Source organism: Verruconis gallopava, assembly GCF_000836295.1.
Source record: "Verruconis gallopava strain CBS 43764 unplaced genomic scaffold supercont1.60, whole genome shotgun sequence".
Lineage (NCBI taxonomy): Eukaryota > Fungi > Ascomycota > Dothideomycetes > Venturiales > Sympoventuriaceae > Verruconis > Verruconis gallopava.
The window spans coordinates 70781-85991 of record NW_015622196.1 but is presented as its reverse complement, the minus strand read 5'-3'; the positions used below and the strand labels follow the sequence as shown (position 1 = coordinate 85991).

General features: G+C 46.7%; 4 protein-coding genes across 6 annotated transcripts; 1 reads left to right on the top strand and 3 right to left on the bottom strand.

Moving 5' to 3' along the window:
* Positions 1 to 1354: 1354 nt before the first annotated feature.
* Positions 1355 to 4017, bottom strand: PV09_09286. 2 transcript variants are annotated; one of them, XM_016363318.1, is made up of 6 exons: positions 3922 to 4017; positions 3674 to 3841; positions 3547 to 3621; positions 3319 to 3497; positions 2987 to 3252; positions 1355 to 2931 (listed from the first exon to the last, which is right to left on the bottom strand). In XM_016363318.1, exons 2-6 carry the CDS (start codon positions 3738 to 3740, stop codon positions 1656 to 1658), a joined length of 1863 nt encoding a protein of 620 aa, XP_016208878.1. In that variant the 5' UTR covers positions 3741 to 3841; positions 3922 to 4017; the 3' UTR covers positions 1355 to 1655. The 2 variants fall into 2 exon arrangements, with proteins under 2 accessions (XP_016208878.1, XP_016208879.1); XM_016363319.1 differs by lacking the exon at positions 3922 to 4017 and having other exon boundaries at positions 3674 to 3863.
* Positions 4018 to 4164: 147 nt separating this feature from the next.
* Positions 4165 to 6585, top strand: PV09_09285. Of its 2 annotated transcripts, XM_016363317.1 has the most exons (5): positions 4165 to 4544; positions 4600 to 5608; positions 5671 to 5832; positions 5886 to 6419; positions 6482 to 6585. In XM_016363317.1, exons 1-4 carry the CDS (start codon positions 4276 to 4278, stop codon positions 6252 to 6254), a joined length of 1809 nt encoding a protein of 602 aa, XP_016208877.1. In that variant the 5' UTR covers positions 4165 to 4275; the 3' UTR covers positions 6255 to 6419; positions 6482 to 6585. The 2 variants fall into 2 exon arrangements, with proteins under 2 accessions (XP_016208877.1, XP_016208876.1); XM_016363316.1 differs by having other exon boundaries at positions 5886 to 6585.
* A 3195-nt stretch (positions 6586 to 9780) lies between these two features.
* On the bottom strand, positions 9781 to 11525 carry PV09_09284 (uncharacterized protein). The gene is made up of 3 exons (XM_016363315.1): positions 11108 to 11525; positions 10651 to 11057; positions 9781 to 10598 (listed from the first exon to the last, which is right to left on the bottom strand). Exon 3 carries the CDS (start codon positions 10592 to 10594, stop codon positions 10157 to 10159), a length of 438 nt encoding a protein of 145 aa, XP_016208875.1. The 5' UTR covers positions 10595 to 10598; positions 10651 to 11057; positions 11108 to 11525; the 3' UTR covers positions 9781 to 10156.
* A 782-nt stretch (positions 11526 to 12307) lies between these two features.
* On the bottom strand, positions 12308 to 14309 carry PV09_09283 (uncharacterized protein). The gene has a single exon (XM_016363314.1). The coding sequence runs from the start codon at positions 14035 to 14037 to the stop codon at positions 12847 to 12849; it is 1191 nt and encodes a 396-aa protein (XP_016208874.1). The 5' UTR covers positions 14038 to 14309; the 3' UTR covers positions 12308 to 12846.
* Between the last annotated feature and the right edge of the window lie 902 nt (positions 14310 to 15211).

Here is a 15211-nt window from a genome sequence, read left to right as displayed (position 1 = left end):
CGTTTGAGCAGGTGGTCTTGTGTTTTGTGGGCTGTGTATACTTGTTGCCATTGCTCCTTGCGCTGCCACAGCGGCATAGCTTGCCATAGCCTGCTGCTGCTGTGTCCCTTTGCTTCTGAGTACCGTCTTGCCTATGTCGACTGCCTCGATCGCCGCTGTCTTCGCCTCTTTACCCGCTGTTGCTGCTGCTTGTGTATTTGCCTTTGTTGCCTCTATGTCTTCCCGGATGTGTCGGAAGGCTTCATCAATGCTTTTCCATCCGTTCACTGTCTCTGTGCGCAGTCGATCTACCTTCTCTTCTAGGGTGGCTACGTCAGGGGTGTCCTTGATTTTGGCGAGCGCAAGTAGCGCGCTCTTGAGGGCTTTGCTTAGTTGCTTTCTATCGATCTCTTTATCTCTTTCTACGACGTGCAATGTATCGCTGAGCTGCTTCGTGATTTCTAGGACATGCTCTCGAAGGTTGGTGGGCCCGGTTACCTCCTGGGACCAGGGCGTCGCCATGTCTTACGGCCGCGTTGGGCGGTGCGGCTTCCGATAAAGCAGTTTCCGGTCTTCAGGGGGTGTATGTGAACACAATTGAGCTCTTTATTCCAAGAGTGAGAGTTCTCGCTGTTGTTGTGCTTTTACTTCAAGAAATAGAACTATGAAAGGGAATGTAAATGGATCATGTGACTCGTATGTAGCCTGCATATCCGAATTCGGATGGGTCAGGGTAAATGAAGAATCAAATCAAATCAAATCAAAATCAATCAATGTCTGTGCGGAAGATCACGGGAACGATGAATGGTGCATAAGTGAGATCGTAAACCTGCTTAGTTCATTGTATACTGTCTTGAATGATGGATTGTCTGGTTGTTCTCCTGTCCCCTACCCCTGGCTCTCCTCTCTTAAGTTATCTAGCCAGCGTTTGCTTATGTCACGTGATACTTGATATGTGCTTAGACTGACAGGGACGCGATGGATTAAGTTATGTAATTTATCACGTTTCAGCTGTTTGCCTAAGTCCTCCCAACCGGGCATAGCGGCGGAGGAAAAGAGCTGCTACAACCGTGTAGGAATTAAACCAAAGTAAACCAGAACATATACAACAACTTACAATAATATACAATATCATTATAAGAACAAACTTTCGTCAAAAAGTATATCTATTTATATTATTTTTCACTTCCTTGTGCTTCCTTGAACTCGGCACATCAGCAATCTTAAGCACTGCCTAGCTTAGGCTGGACTTTTAGTTTGACACATTGTCCTTCGCTGGGTATAGCCACAAAATGAAATGGTGGCTGAAACCGTGTAGGATTAAATTAAATAATCAATGTCCTTCGCAGGGCATAACTACAAGGTAGAACAGTAGCTAAAACCGGGTAGAATTCAATCCATCAAATCGATGAACTTGAGAGCTTGGTACTGTGGAGCTAGCAATTCATACAACTCGACACGATAAAGAGCAGTATAGATATGGATAAGGTAAAGAACCTGCATGCGGCCTGTTGCCCCTGCATAGATAATAAACTTCCGTGGTAGCCCACTTTCATACTCAAACGCAATTCCGAGACACGTTTAATTGAAATTAGTTTTTCCTTCCCTCACATTGTATGAATTGAAAATTCAAGTTTCCATTAGCCTTTCTTAGGAAATCTCAAGTTGAAGCTTTTTCAACTCAAAAACTTGGTCGGCACGGGTATGTGCACAGCTCTAATGTACTCTGCAAAGCCCTTGCCTAGTCCGTCCAGTAAGGCAGTGCTGGTGACGCCCTTCTGAAGGGCACCGTACACGACGAAGTGAACAGCTAAAATGTCTGGGAATTCGACACGCTCGATGAAGTACCAGTCTTTCCAATCTTTACCCATTAACTCCCGCAGCTTGTCTCTTGTCATCAGAGATCGGAACCAGTCCCATTGCTCCGGCTTCTGGACGTATAAGCCGATGTTGACATTTCCACCTTTGTCACCCGATCTTCCTAGCGCAATGTCGCCCAGTGGTCGCATTTCTGTTGGACCAAAACTATTCAGATTTACCGGGCTGTTCGTCTCGTAGTTTGCGCGAGCTTCTAATCCTGCTGTTTGCTTTGGAGGCCCAACAACGAAGCGGCTTGCCTTACCTTCGGCAGTGATAATGCAGACTGCCTCGTCAAGCTCGGTTTGTGGGATAGTGGCGGGATAGAATCCGATAAACTGCTTGGGGATCGCCGTCCTCATATCCAAGGACCCATGCATGCCAGCAAAATGCGCCATACCGTTGAAAGCCCATGCTTTGATGATGCTTGAGACATCCTGAGCGGTTTTACCTTGACCGAAGATGCGAAGATATGTGGTTGAGGCGAGCTGACTATCAGGATTCTCTTTTGGCACACCAACCCGTTGAAAGTCGAGTACATCAAGCTTGACTCCCCACTCCTCAAGTTTCTTTCTCATTTGCATTTCAGCGTAGTCCCATTTCCAACTTGTTGCGTATCCAGAAGCGTTAATGGTGAGCTCTGCCTGATATCCTCCTAAGTAAAAAGTCGCCAACTTCGTTGTGGGTGGAGGCGGATAGCCTTTAATTCCGGTGATGCGCACGCGGTTTTTGCCCTCTGCTACCACCTTAAAGTTTGTGATGTCGGCTTTAACATCGCTATTCAAATAAGTATTTCCTTGAAGCTCATACAAGAATTGGCATTTCACTGTGTCCGTAGTAACAATTCCATTTAGAGCGTCGTGCTTTGTGACGACACCCTCACCGTTCACATCTATCTCGATGATAGGCAGGCCAAGATTCATAAGCTCTTCAACTCGATATTTGTAGGAGCCAGCAAAATTAGCACCGGTGATGTATGTACTGCATTCAATCAAATGCCCACAAACTAGAGCATGGGCTAGTGCATCATAGTCGTCCTCGTCCCACTGATGCCACCATGCTGCTGCACCGATGACGGGGGAGGCATCGGCAACACTGTGTTCGGGTAAGCTTTCCACATTGAAGTCTGATGTATACCAAATCCACCTACCGACCGCAGATGACAATGTCAGCGCCCTCATCCAGGCCGCGTTTGATCGCTCTGTATCCCAAATAGGCATTTACGCATATAACAGGCATTGTTTCTGGATTATCCAGAAAATCGGCTGATTTATCTGCTAGGTTGACATGTGCATTTGCCTTGTCAAGATGAGAAAATTCACCCTTTTTAATTCTTCCCACCAGCTCATCTTTCCTGTGCAAAAGATTGTCTCCTTCAACGTACGCGACAGTTAAATCCAATCCCTTTTCTTTGACCTACCAAGTTGTCAACGAGAACTCATCTTTTTCACGTACAGCTTCTCGAAAAGAACCAATACGCACCAAGGCATATGTCTTCTCCGCCAAGCCTTTTGGATTGAGACTTCCCCCATTGATTATAATTTTGATTCTCTTCTCATTGGCGATTTCGAGAGTTTGTTGCAGACCATCCCACGCTGTTGGTATCCAGCCAGGATGGTCAGACGTCCGCATGGCTTCAGCATCATTTGCTAGATTTACCTCTGCAATAACTGTGAGTAAGAATTTTTGCGGGCCATTTGCTCTTCTCACCTGCCAGGTAGTCACCAGTGATTACGTCTACATCACCATACTTGGCTTGATTGTACATGTGCACTCCTGGATCACCTTGGCTTTACTTAGAGTACTGAGGCTAGCATTCTGTAGCATATAAACGTACATGCTGCCCCGGAGCAATTTGCAACTCGTACAGGCCGTTTTGGCTCAGCTATCCTGACTGCTGGCATTTTCTTTGCTGCAAAGCTTGCGAAAATGGATCAATAGCAGTCCAGTGTCTACGGTAAAATGTAACATGTCGGCCAGAGTTGAGAAATTGCGACTATATCGGCTGTGCAATGTCAGTGCCCAATTGATGAAGCGGGGAAGGATGGTAATCGGGTCTCGGCAGACGTTGAGCGAACTACATACAGGAAGAATGACATATTAAGGCCGAGTTATCCGAATTCGGCAATATGAATTGCTCATATGCTCACTATTAGCTACAGACCCCACTTCCTACAAAATTCTTAACCATACATAGTGTGTAGTTTCATAATCTGACATTTCGCGCATAATAGGCGTTCCTAGGCATGTGGGGCGGGCTACCCCGCCAAACGTTGAGGATGCAGCCGAGAGCCGGCGGAATGGATTCTGCCATTAAGCTCGAAGAGACACGAGGCAAGGTTGTACAGGTCGAACTCGAGCAAGGTTGGATACTACTTCAAAGAACTGCTCTGCATTCCTGATTAGGTCCATCTCAAGCAAGAGAAGCCTAACGATAAAATGGCAACACTCATTCAAAATCCAGCCGATACTGTGAATTCCGTTCCGACTAAAGCATTGGACAAAACCGAAAGCAATACAAGCGCCGTCGAAAAACCTGATTACTCGGTACAACAAGAAACATGTGAACTCCTTATCAATGGAATCATCAAGAACCCGCTTATGCGAGATCTGCCACCAGAGCTGGAGGCATTAAGCAAACATGTTCGCTTTGAGGGTAATCGATTACCTAGCATTCCAATCAATTGGCGTTTCGCCGAAAGCATTTCGTAAGTACGGTGTATGGTAATCTAGAAGCCAAAATGAGTTCTAAGTGCAAACTAGTGCTCTTAAAGGATTCGAAGCCACTATGCTGAACTATCTGGTTCAAAAGAAATACGGGACAAAGCCAGCAGATGTCGTAATCAATACGGATCATGCTTCTTTGTTCTTCATGTCACCAATGCTCGCACAGGTAATCGTAGATGGGAAACCCCAGCCAGTTGGGTTATTGGTAGGGGACAACGCTAAGCTCTTTCCTAACCGAGACTTGCACAGAGCGGGCTCGACTCTACACAGAGCTCTTGCAACAAACATATATAAGACGAAGGACAAGCGTTTCTTTCACCTTCACGGAAGTATGAATCCTGAGCCCACACTGACTGCTTTGGGCTTGCCCGTCGAAGGCCAGGACAACGATACGTTTGATTCCGTGGTTGATCGCATCCAGAATGAAGTCTCAAAGTGGAATGCCGAAGACATTGACTACGTCATGAATGAGAAGCACCGCCAGGCTGGAACCATCGCGTGGACTACTGAGGAGTACTTTTCTAGTGAGCATGGCCAGGCCGCTGGTAAGATTGGCCTCTACGAGATCATAAAGGATTCCGCGTCTCATCAACCACCTTCATGGTGGCCCGACAGTGCAACTTTTTTATCTTCACAGAAAAGACCACTTGCCGGTCTCAAGGTTGTTGACTTAACCCGTGTAATTGCGTCCCCAGCAATCGGCAGGGGATTGGCTGAGATGGGAGCGAGCGTGATGCGCATAACCTCGCCAAAAATCACGGACATGTCTGTGTTGCATCAAGATCTGAACTGGGGAAAATGGAATTGCCATTTGCATCTTAAAGATGAATCAGACAAAGAAAAGTTAAGAGCGTTAATCCGTGAGGCCGACGTCGTTGTCGATGGCTATCGACCGGGCGTCATGGAGCGTTTGGGATTTGGTCGCCAGGCAATCTTCGATCTCGTCAAAGATCGCCCAAGGGGAATTATTCATGTGAGGGAGAATTGTTATGGCTGGCATGGACCATGGAGCCACAGAAGCGGTTGGCAGCAGATCAGTGATGCAGTAAGGAATACTCTCTGATATGTCGCCCTTAGATGCTGACTGTTTAAACTAATGAATATTAGTGCTGTGGAATCTCCGTCGGCTATGCACGGGCTATGGGTTATGACGAAGCAGTTACTCCTGTCTACCCCAATTCAGACTACTGCACTGGCGTTTGCGGTAGTACTGGGGTTTTGGACGCTCTTGTAAGACGAGCCGTAAGCGGAGGAAGCTACGGAATAGACGTAAGAGACCATTGTTCACTATCTTTTGCTTACTCTCACAAAGCTCATTTCAGGTATCGCTCAACTACTATTCTCAATGGCTTGCTCGAACTGTCGGAGAATACGACGACAAGGTCTGGCGTGATCTATGGTCGAGACACGGCTCTCCAGCATTCCGTCACTATCATAATATGGGATATACCATCCCAGCTCATCTTAAAATGCTGAGAGAGTATGATGCAGAAACCATGTTTAAGCCATCGTTCTTCGAGCAGCGCGAGTCAAAGAATTTATGCGCCACTTTTGTAGGCGTGAAGCCGATTGCCCAGTTCCCAAACAAAGAAATTGAGCTAGGTTACCATGTTGGCACTCGGGGCAATGGAATAGATCAGCCACGCTGGCCAAAAGATCTATCCGTAGAAGTTGTTAAAAGTGAAAACTGAGGATCTCCATTCTCACGAGGGGAAATGGAAACAAAGGTCGCCAAACAGGGGCTCCTCATGTGGCAGAACGCTACATTTTCGGAAAACATCGGCATGTAATTTCAGCTGACAAAATGCGCGCGACACCGTTGCATATGTCGAACCTGAAAAAAATTCCAGTGACTTGTATGCGAAAAGCTGGTCGTCTAATATACAAAGTATTTTTGAGCTGACAATGTAATTGCCAGACAAGGAAATTAGTTGGTTGTCCGTCAGTCCGTCTAGTTTAGACGTTGATTCAGACTATTAGCATGTTATTCTTTTTGTTCAGCCCTTCCCGCGTAAACACCGGCAGCAATCTCACCTTCGAATCTGTTTCCAGAATCACTGGATTTTAACAAAGACGTGATTGAAGGCATTTGATTTTATACTATTCACCCCGCTACAGTTCCCAATATTGTTTATTCGAATCTTGGCAAACTAATAGCACTTGATAATGAACCAGCCGTCGCCAAAAATTGTCCACTGTACTCACTCGCTATTGTTGGTCTTGGTATATTTGACTATATATAAAGCAATGTACATCACTAACGGACTAAGACATTATGCTTAGATGTACACAAACGCACCATTGTGAATGCGTATGTTTGAACAACGTTTCATTCTGATACGATGCTTGCTCAAGGAGAAAGGTGTTAGGAATCTATTCCATATCCGTCAAGACTCACTAACGTAAGCCAATTTGGAAGCGGTGAGCTTCCTAAAGCGAGAGAGGAAAGTACTGATGTTATACTGAAAGAGGAAGAGTATACAAATAACAACGTTTGTGACTTAGGAAAGATCTGCTTTAATAGGTAAAGATAGATTAAGATTAACTAACTAGACAAACTAGATAGTTTAATTACGGATTCTTTCGAAGGAAAACCGCAATCCTTTTATAGAGAATGGAAATAGGTAATCACCGTGATCATGCATGATTAATGTGATCACTACCTGCACTCTTAATTCATTAATTTTTGTAGGACTAATGAGATTCTTTCTTGCCATGCATTTTGATCACCTTGATCATGAATGATGGAATGATCACACACGTGACTTTATGTTACTTCGTAACAAAAGGCAGTTCATATTTCGTTTTTGAACAGAGATTACGCGTTTATATTGACTATGCTTACGGCATCTATTGCTGCATATGTATCCCCGACTTGGACTTGCTCATTTTGAGTTAGTTTCAGGGTAGTGAATCGTTCTTGATGTTGCAGATATGTGTACTTGAGCATGAATCAGGTCTGAATAGGTTTGCATTGCGGATGAGTAGCACAAAGGCAGCCTCAGGACTGGGCTTTCATCTCGCATGCTCCTCACGATCCCCTTTCAGAGCTAGCTTCTGCCTTGTTTGCGGGCCATATTCTAGCTGTCTTTTTAGTTGCCGGCTGATATGTTGCAGTGCATGCGGTATCTTTCTTTCTCCCCTGCCTCTCAAAACACCACATGTACCATCCTGCTTTAAGAGTGGACCGGTGAGGAGGAACTAGCACTAAGTCTGCCTGCGGAAGAGAAATAAGGCATGGTCGCGTCACTGTAAAATCTTGCCACGTAGCAGTTTCCGTTCTGCGCAGTTTTGATATATTCTATAATTTTTTATCTCATATTTTATGCTATCTGAGTCTTAATATCAATGAACCGATTCAAATAGTCAAATTAGAATTTGAACTCCTTTTTATGTAAATCGTTTGCTATATAGTAAAAATGCGCCTTCTTTGCTATAGTGATTTTGGAGGCCTGGGCTTTATAGACTTTACTGGAAAGACGGCCCCTCCGTATGAAATTCTTTCACAGATATGCAGTGATGCCCACGGGTTGGATATGGGTGGATTAAAGGGGTATTTCCCAAACATAAACAAGGGGAAAGAAGCATGAACGGGCTGCCACCCCCCTTGTCGATAGCATTGTTTAGGCCTGATTGATGCCTCCTTGGCCTTGTCAAGGAACGCTAGGGCTCCTTCAGGTAATGCCATCTGCTCACGGTGTATTACAACATCATGGCATACTGATAATTAACGCGTAATTTTCCTATATAGCATGCCTGGAAAACACTTAACCACGAGCCCTTCAAATTGGACAGCATCGTAACGATGACGGCTTGGTTCGGGGCCTCGATTAGGACGTGACGAGCTATTTATATATATGCGAAGTGATGTGTTAAAATTTGAATCTTATCAGAATCATATCCTAACTTATAAGAGCAACGAAGTCGCCCAAGGCAGTCCCGCTGGAGCTAGAGGTTGGCTTCGCAAAAAAAAAAAAAAAAAAAAAAAAAAAAAAAAAAAAAAAAAAAAAAAAAAACCTTGCTTCGCCTTCTCCCTTTGTATGGAAAGGTCGGCGTATGCCTGCATAGAGGTCGTCCATATCTGTTGGCGTCCGAATTCTACTTGGTCCTTGAATATTCCGGCTCTAGAGATGAGATTAGACTCGGAAGTTGGTATCATATACTGCCAGTCTGGCTCGTTGGTACCAGAATAGTGTTTTGCACAGCGTTAGATAGGGAGTCTTCGCCTGACAACTGTACCAACTGCTTGATGCAATCGACCACTCCTTGTAACAAATTAAGATCTTCAAAGAAGCTGGAGAGAGAGAGAAGAATCATACGATTTGTAGAGACAGAGAGTATTTCGTTCCATATAACCTCACGTTCTCGCTCATTGAAAGTGCTGAAGATCTTTCCGCTTTACGTAGTTGGCGATATACAGTCCTGCTATCTGCTCCGCACGCTCCAGGAGCTGTAAGTTTCAGTGATTCCACGGTAGTTCTGTCTCCCTTCTCCATTGCGGAGTTGTCTCCACGAAGAATCTTGGTCCAGACATCCGTGATATCAATATAAGTTAAATATCGGAGGGTTTCCTAATGAATTCAGTTAGCCAGGTGTCATATCGTTCGGTAAGCCCTCAGCTCTTCGAATCTCATTGCAAGCACTTATGGACACTGACTAAGCTCATGCCTCCTCAAGTCCAGGTATATCTATTTGATAATCAAATGCCGCTTTTTACGGAGGCGAATTTAAGATGCGTTTCAGATTCTTCTCCTTACAGTTAGAAATCGCAGAGAAGCGATCCCACTATCGTCCCTCAAATATACATCTTGTGATTTCTGATGTTGGCGACTTTTACGGTATATCTCGCCAGCGTCGTGATCCTTCTTACAAGTATAGTCTTCTATCAGAATGGCCTTTAGATCATGGCTGAGGTCTAAATAGGAGTAGAGTTTTGTAATACGCGCGGAAAAGACATCTCCTGCCTTTTAGATAAAGGCCTACGGTCAATTGCTTGTTTCCTAGGAGGAGGATTTCTGTTGCAAAATTACATGATGTCGCATGTGGGCGCCTAGCTAAGCTAGGCGCCCACATGCGAAAGAATCGCCGTTGTGCAGCGTACAAGGACGAAAAAGGAAGCGATTATGGTGCAAGAGGTTGCCCTGATTGTGCCCAGTTGTGCCGGGCGGCGTTTCGCAGCAGGGCAGATTTTAGTCCTTTGATTCATTAAAACATGTGGTTGCAGATGTCGGTTTGTCGAGCAACTCACTGTTCTGTCCTAAATATAACGACATCCGTCTCATCTCCGTCAACGTTAAGCAACAGATTGGCTGTATCAACTACGCGAGTGATGTCTGCCGTGTTCACTTGACAGCCATTCACCGTAATAGCATACGCGCCAACATTCAATTTTCTGATCACAGCGTTAATGCTCCTCGAGGTTCCGTTCCAGGTACGTATTTTGTCAAGAGAACTGCACGCTCACCCGCGTCATAAACTCTGCGAAGGCAATTCACGTCATCCTTGACTCTAAACCCGCTCACCCAGAGACTGTTCCTGACATGCGCTGAATTCCATGGATTACCAATCGTTTCCCTCTGCCCTTCCTTCACTTTCAGCCGTGCGTAGCCTCTTGCGGCTTTACCAGTATATGGATCGACGCAATCACCTTAGGTAAAGTCGCAGCGTGGATAGTAAAGCCGCCATTTTCCCATTTTGGATTCAGAAATTGATCCGCATGGCGCAAAATGAGCACGAGGTCTTTTCCACCACCGAACTCAGAGATCCACTGTGATACGTAGCCGAACGTCGGCGACATGAACGGTTTAGGCCGTGGGTTGTAAGGCTCTTGTCCATCAGTTGTCTCTCGAGCTTTCCACACAATAGACTCAGCGCCGGGTTCTACGCCGGTTGGTTTGACCATTTGCCGGATTTTCTCAGCGACGACTGGGTGGATTGATATCGATTCTGTCATCAATCCTGTGGAGGAAGCCTGACCAATGGTGGGATAGATCGACTTAACAAACTCAAAGTTCCGGGGCATGAATGCCATAGCCCTGCTTGGCTTTAGCACGACTATGAAGAATGAAGATCTAGACTAAAATTTACCATGCTGTGTGGTGTATGTCATCTGACTTTGAAAGCTGTCTCCTGCCTTTCCAGTACCATCAGCGAAACAGATCGTTTTCACCAACAAGCCTTGCTTTTCTGTCCCGGCGGCCTTGTACTTTGCGAGACGAAATCTAGAGCTTTGGCGTTGTCTGTGACGTCGTTGTATCTCATTGCAATTAAATGAGAATCACGTTGGATTCACAGCACACTCCGATCGAATTTTCTTCTTCCATTTGCTTGATAATGGTATCTTGCAATGAACGTCCACTATAAGTAAATCTTTGCGGTCCCATAGCCTAGAAGAGCGCGTCCCAGTTGAACACTATTCCTTCAGTTCCATCAAAGCGATGGTCATCAAAAGGCATAGTAAAAAGAGATACCATAAGCAAAAGATGACCAGAATACTGCGAGCCCGTTAGCATAGCCACTGGAAGCTGCGTGTTATTCGGCCCACCATGATATTCGCCGTGCAGATGGGATCAGCCCATGGTGCTCTTAACTCTTTCGATTCGGGGTCAACACGGATACCAGATTAGCTCGTCCAGTACGAATATCCCCAAACTTCTTTACACTGCATCTTCACGATTAGCTTCAATAACGTAGTCTTCAACATCGATCGCATCGCAGGAAGACGGAGACAATGCATGGCGTCAACCGCTTAAGTCATTTTCGCGAGCTGGTACCGATAAGCGATGTCCCATTCTTGCCCTGGTTCTTGTGCTCCCAGATAAGACCAGTCGCCGTCCAATTTGGAAGCGATATTGGCGAAAGTGTCGTAGGTGACGTCACTGCTCTCGTGATAGCTTTGTATATTTGGAAGTAAGCTCATTTATTCGTTGACACATTGACATCGCAGATTCGTGAGGCGATTTTGTCTAATTTCTTGTGTCCAGTATTTTAAATCCTGACCCTTGAAGTAAAATTCAAGAATGGATGACCTAGAACGATCCTACCCTTCATGACGTGATTCTCCATCTGCTAAGGGATATCTCGGGACTCCTCTGCATCTTTTTCACGTCCTAGGTTTGAACTTCTTAAGGCCTATAAATGTAAAAGGTAAATTACTCGTCATCTCTTCATCTTCCTCGCGGTACATCTGCAACAAATTCACGGTAATACGAGGTCGGGTTGAATCGTGGGGATTTCGCCCAATTTTTCGGATGACAGAACGTGCGCCACACTGCTCGCGTCTTAGGTCATCACGCCTTGTCGGGTATTTAAGTTAATGCGGATGCGGGACAAAGTGAAAGGTGGATGATAGGAAGCAGTAACAAGAAAGGCAAAGATGGGTGGTCATACATGAAGGGTGTTCTCGCCTCAAGAGACTTAAGCCTTATGTAGAAAATGAAGGTCAACCTTTCGAGCTCTGAAACCTTAAAACACAAACGCAGTCAACAGAACAATATGGTATGGTCGAAAGACAGTAGCAACGCCTAATAGCCACCTGTAATTTAATTACGCGGAAGGTCATGATCCAGGGTCGAACAAAGCAAACTTTACTTCTCTCCTGCATAAGTTATCTGTTCATTGGGACAGCGATGTAAAATGATCTTGCTTGTGGTTTCCGCTTTTGCATTCAATTCCAAGAACCGGATGTAAAGGATAGCACAAACTTGTTTCGCTGGGGCTCGAGCAAGCACCTTGTTTCCAAGTCGACTAATCAACCGAGCAAATCCGTAATGCTGCCAGACCGCGTTTGTGGAAGCTCTCGAAACCCTTCATGAAGCTAGCTGTGATTGCAAGGTGTATTGAATGTCGAAAGTTGAACACTTTGCACTGCAACTCTGTTAAATTTCCGCGACACAATAAGCTTCCCGGGCTTCCGCGGCGTATGGAAGATGAGTTGATCGGAGACGAGCACATGATGAGAAAAGCCAAACCTTGAGCACGAGGAGAGTTCATAGAGTCGAATACACTCTATGCTATCGAGGCACGTAATGCGTTTAAACCTGAAAAAACGAAGCGTCTCACGGTTGGGATGATGTGTATTCACGGTACAAGTATTTTTGCCCATGTCATTAATAGAAAGAGAACTGTATTCTTTTCCGGGGGCACTGAATACGCCCTGACAATATAAATTGCAATACCCAACGCCGTTCTATTATTCGCTCAGTATGCTTCAAATCGCGGCATATTTGATGTGGGGTGCTTTTCCTGAAGACAGGCCGACGAGATTGGCGTGGATCAATCCACTCACAAAGCAAAGATAGTTGCCGCTACCAAGATGACAGCTGCAAGTAGAGAGTGAGGAGCAATGGAGGCAGAACCAGACCCAGAAGCACTTGCAACAGCAGAGCCAGAGGAGCCAGCAGCCGATGAAGATGAAGATGATGAGGACGAACCGGACTCGCCACCAGTTGCAGGTGAAGTACCATTGGTGATGCTGCCAGTGGCTGAAGTCGTTGAACCGGTTGTAGTGCCCGTGGTAGCAGCTTTCTGAGGTGGGCAGGTAAGGTTGAACTTGGGAGTCGTGGACAAGTTGTCGGTAATAGCGAACTGAGCCTCATCGGCAGGGTTGCTGTCACGAAGAGTGTACCACCAGGTATTGGTCTTGCCGAACAAGGTACAGCCGACCTCGTCCCAGTAGGTCTTCGCATTGGCGACTGAAGGCACACCCTCGCCCCAGTCTGGACCAGTGGCTGGCCAGCCAGTCTCAGTAATCCAGATGGGTTTACCGCCGGCAGCGGCTGTTACAGCTTGCATGGCCTCATCCCACAGCGTGAGTGCGTTCTCGATGGAGTTGTTGCCCTTATTGCTCTCAAAGTAAGGATATGCGTCGACGCCAAGGAAGTCAATGGCGTCAAGAACAGCCTTGTTAGAGCTGTTTCCCCAAACATCCCATGTGTCTACGTGACCAATGGGGGTATTCTCCAAGAGAGTGCCCTTGACCGTGTCACGGACTTGACTGATGAAGCCAGCGACAACTGAAGGGTCAGCGCCAACTCCTGCCTTGTTCGCAACACCGGTCGCCGAGTTTCGGTACAAGTCCTCACTGCCAACAGAGATGCCGACCACCAAGTTCGCGAAGTCAGAGCCGTACTGATTAAGTGCAGAGCTCAACGCGTCAAGATCGTTCTGAATCGTGGTCGTGCCGGAGCACCAGATACCAAGGAGCATCGTCGTGTTTGTCGCGATAGCGGCAGGGAAAGCAGAGATTGGGTCGTTGGTCGTCCCTCCCTGAACCATGGTGTACAGACGGACCGAGTTGAATTTGACTGGAGCCCCTTCGAGGCCAGCAGCAGCCTTGAACTCTGCCTCGAAGTCGGACTGCTGCTTGATGCTGCCATCGGCGAAGGTGCTGCCGGAATTGAACCCGGCAATAACATCAGCTGCTACGCTGCGGGCTAGCAGGCTGCCGGCGAGAATTGAAGGTAAGGAACGCATGATGTGTATAGAGAGAGTGTTGTGAGAATGACGAAAGTGCTGGATGTGATTGGTCGTGCAATAGAAAAGGATGCAGCAAAGAAAGGAGAGAGATTAAAAAGTCATAAACGAGGGAGCAGTTCCAACGAAGGCGAAAGTGTTGAAGAAGGCCGAATGAGTGTGATTGACGTGTAGATGAGAGTGTGCAAAGAAAGAGGAGTATGCGACGCGCTGCCAGCCAAGGAGAGGCGGCTGTGCGGGTGAACAAGCATAACTTGAAGCGTCCGTGTTTGGCCTTGCAGATCCACGGCGAGCCGGACGAGCTTTTGCTGTGCACTGTGGTACTGCGGCGCTCTTGCCTGGGTGGGGCGGGCCGTGCGCTGCAGAGCGCTGATTGGGCCCCTGAGGGCCCGCACGCCAAGATTCGGCCAAGCCAGGGCCAAGCTAATTTCAGGAGTTCGCTAAAAACGGAAGGCACCAGTCAGCGGCACCCACAACCCGTGCACACGCGTTGCCGTCACGTGTCAGGCTGAGTCACCGCATCTCGCTTCGTGAACGGTCGACGTTTGAGTCTGGAAGCCAAAAGCCTGCCCTCGGTCGATGTACTCTCCCCATCGGACATCCTGGGCTTGGTCAACGAGAATCTCTCAACCGTTGGAATGCTGTTGTGCGGCAGCAGCACATCCGCCAGCAAGTTCGATGTTCCGTTGAAACACCAAACAGGTTGACGGACCAACAGACGCCACTGCCGTCCGCCCTTTCCAGACGGCGTTCATCCCCGAGACTTTCCAAACACCCTTCATCAGACCGTTGAGGACATGTCCAGCTCCTCAATAATTCGTAACGACGTGTGTGCAGGACTACTGTGGTTCTTGCAGAAAAAAAAAAGACGTGGGAGATTGTGCCCGTACTCCGTATTCTTGCTAAATCTAAAGACACGTCCTCAGCTCTGCCATGCCGTTCCAAGCCTCTGGCCATATTGGCAGCCATGCAATAATTTGGCATTGAAGTCATGTACATGGCTTAAGGCTGGCAGTGGAATCTATAGCACACTGACATTACTTCCACGATGAAACGACCAGCACTCTCGCAGACTGATACACACCATCCTGAAGCGCAAGAACACCATGCCTCGTCCTCAAATATGTAGCTATTTGCAGTTTTTCTTCCCTGTTCTCTAATATCTTGTATCTTT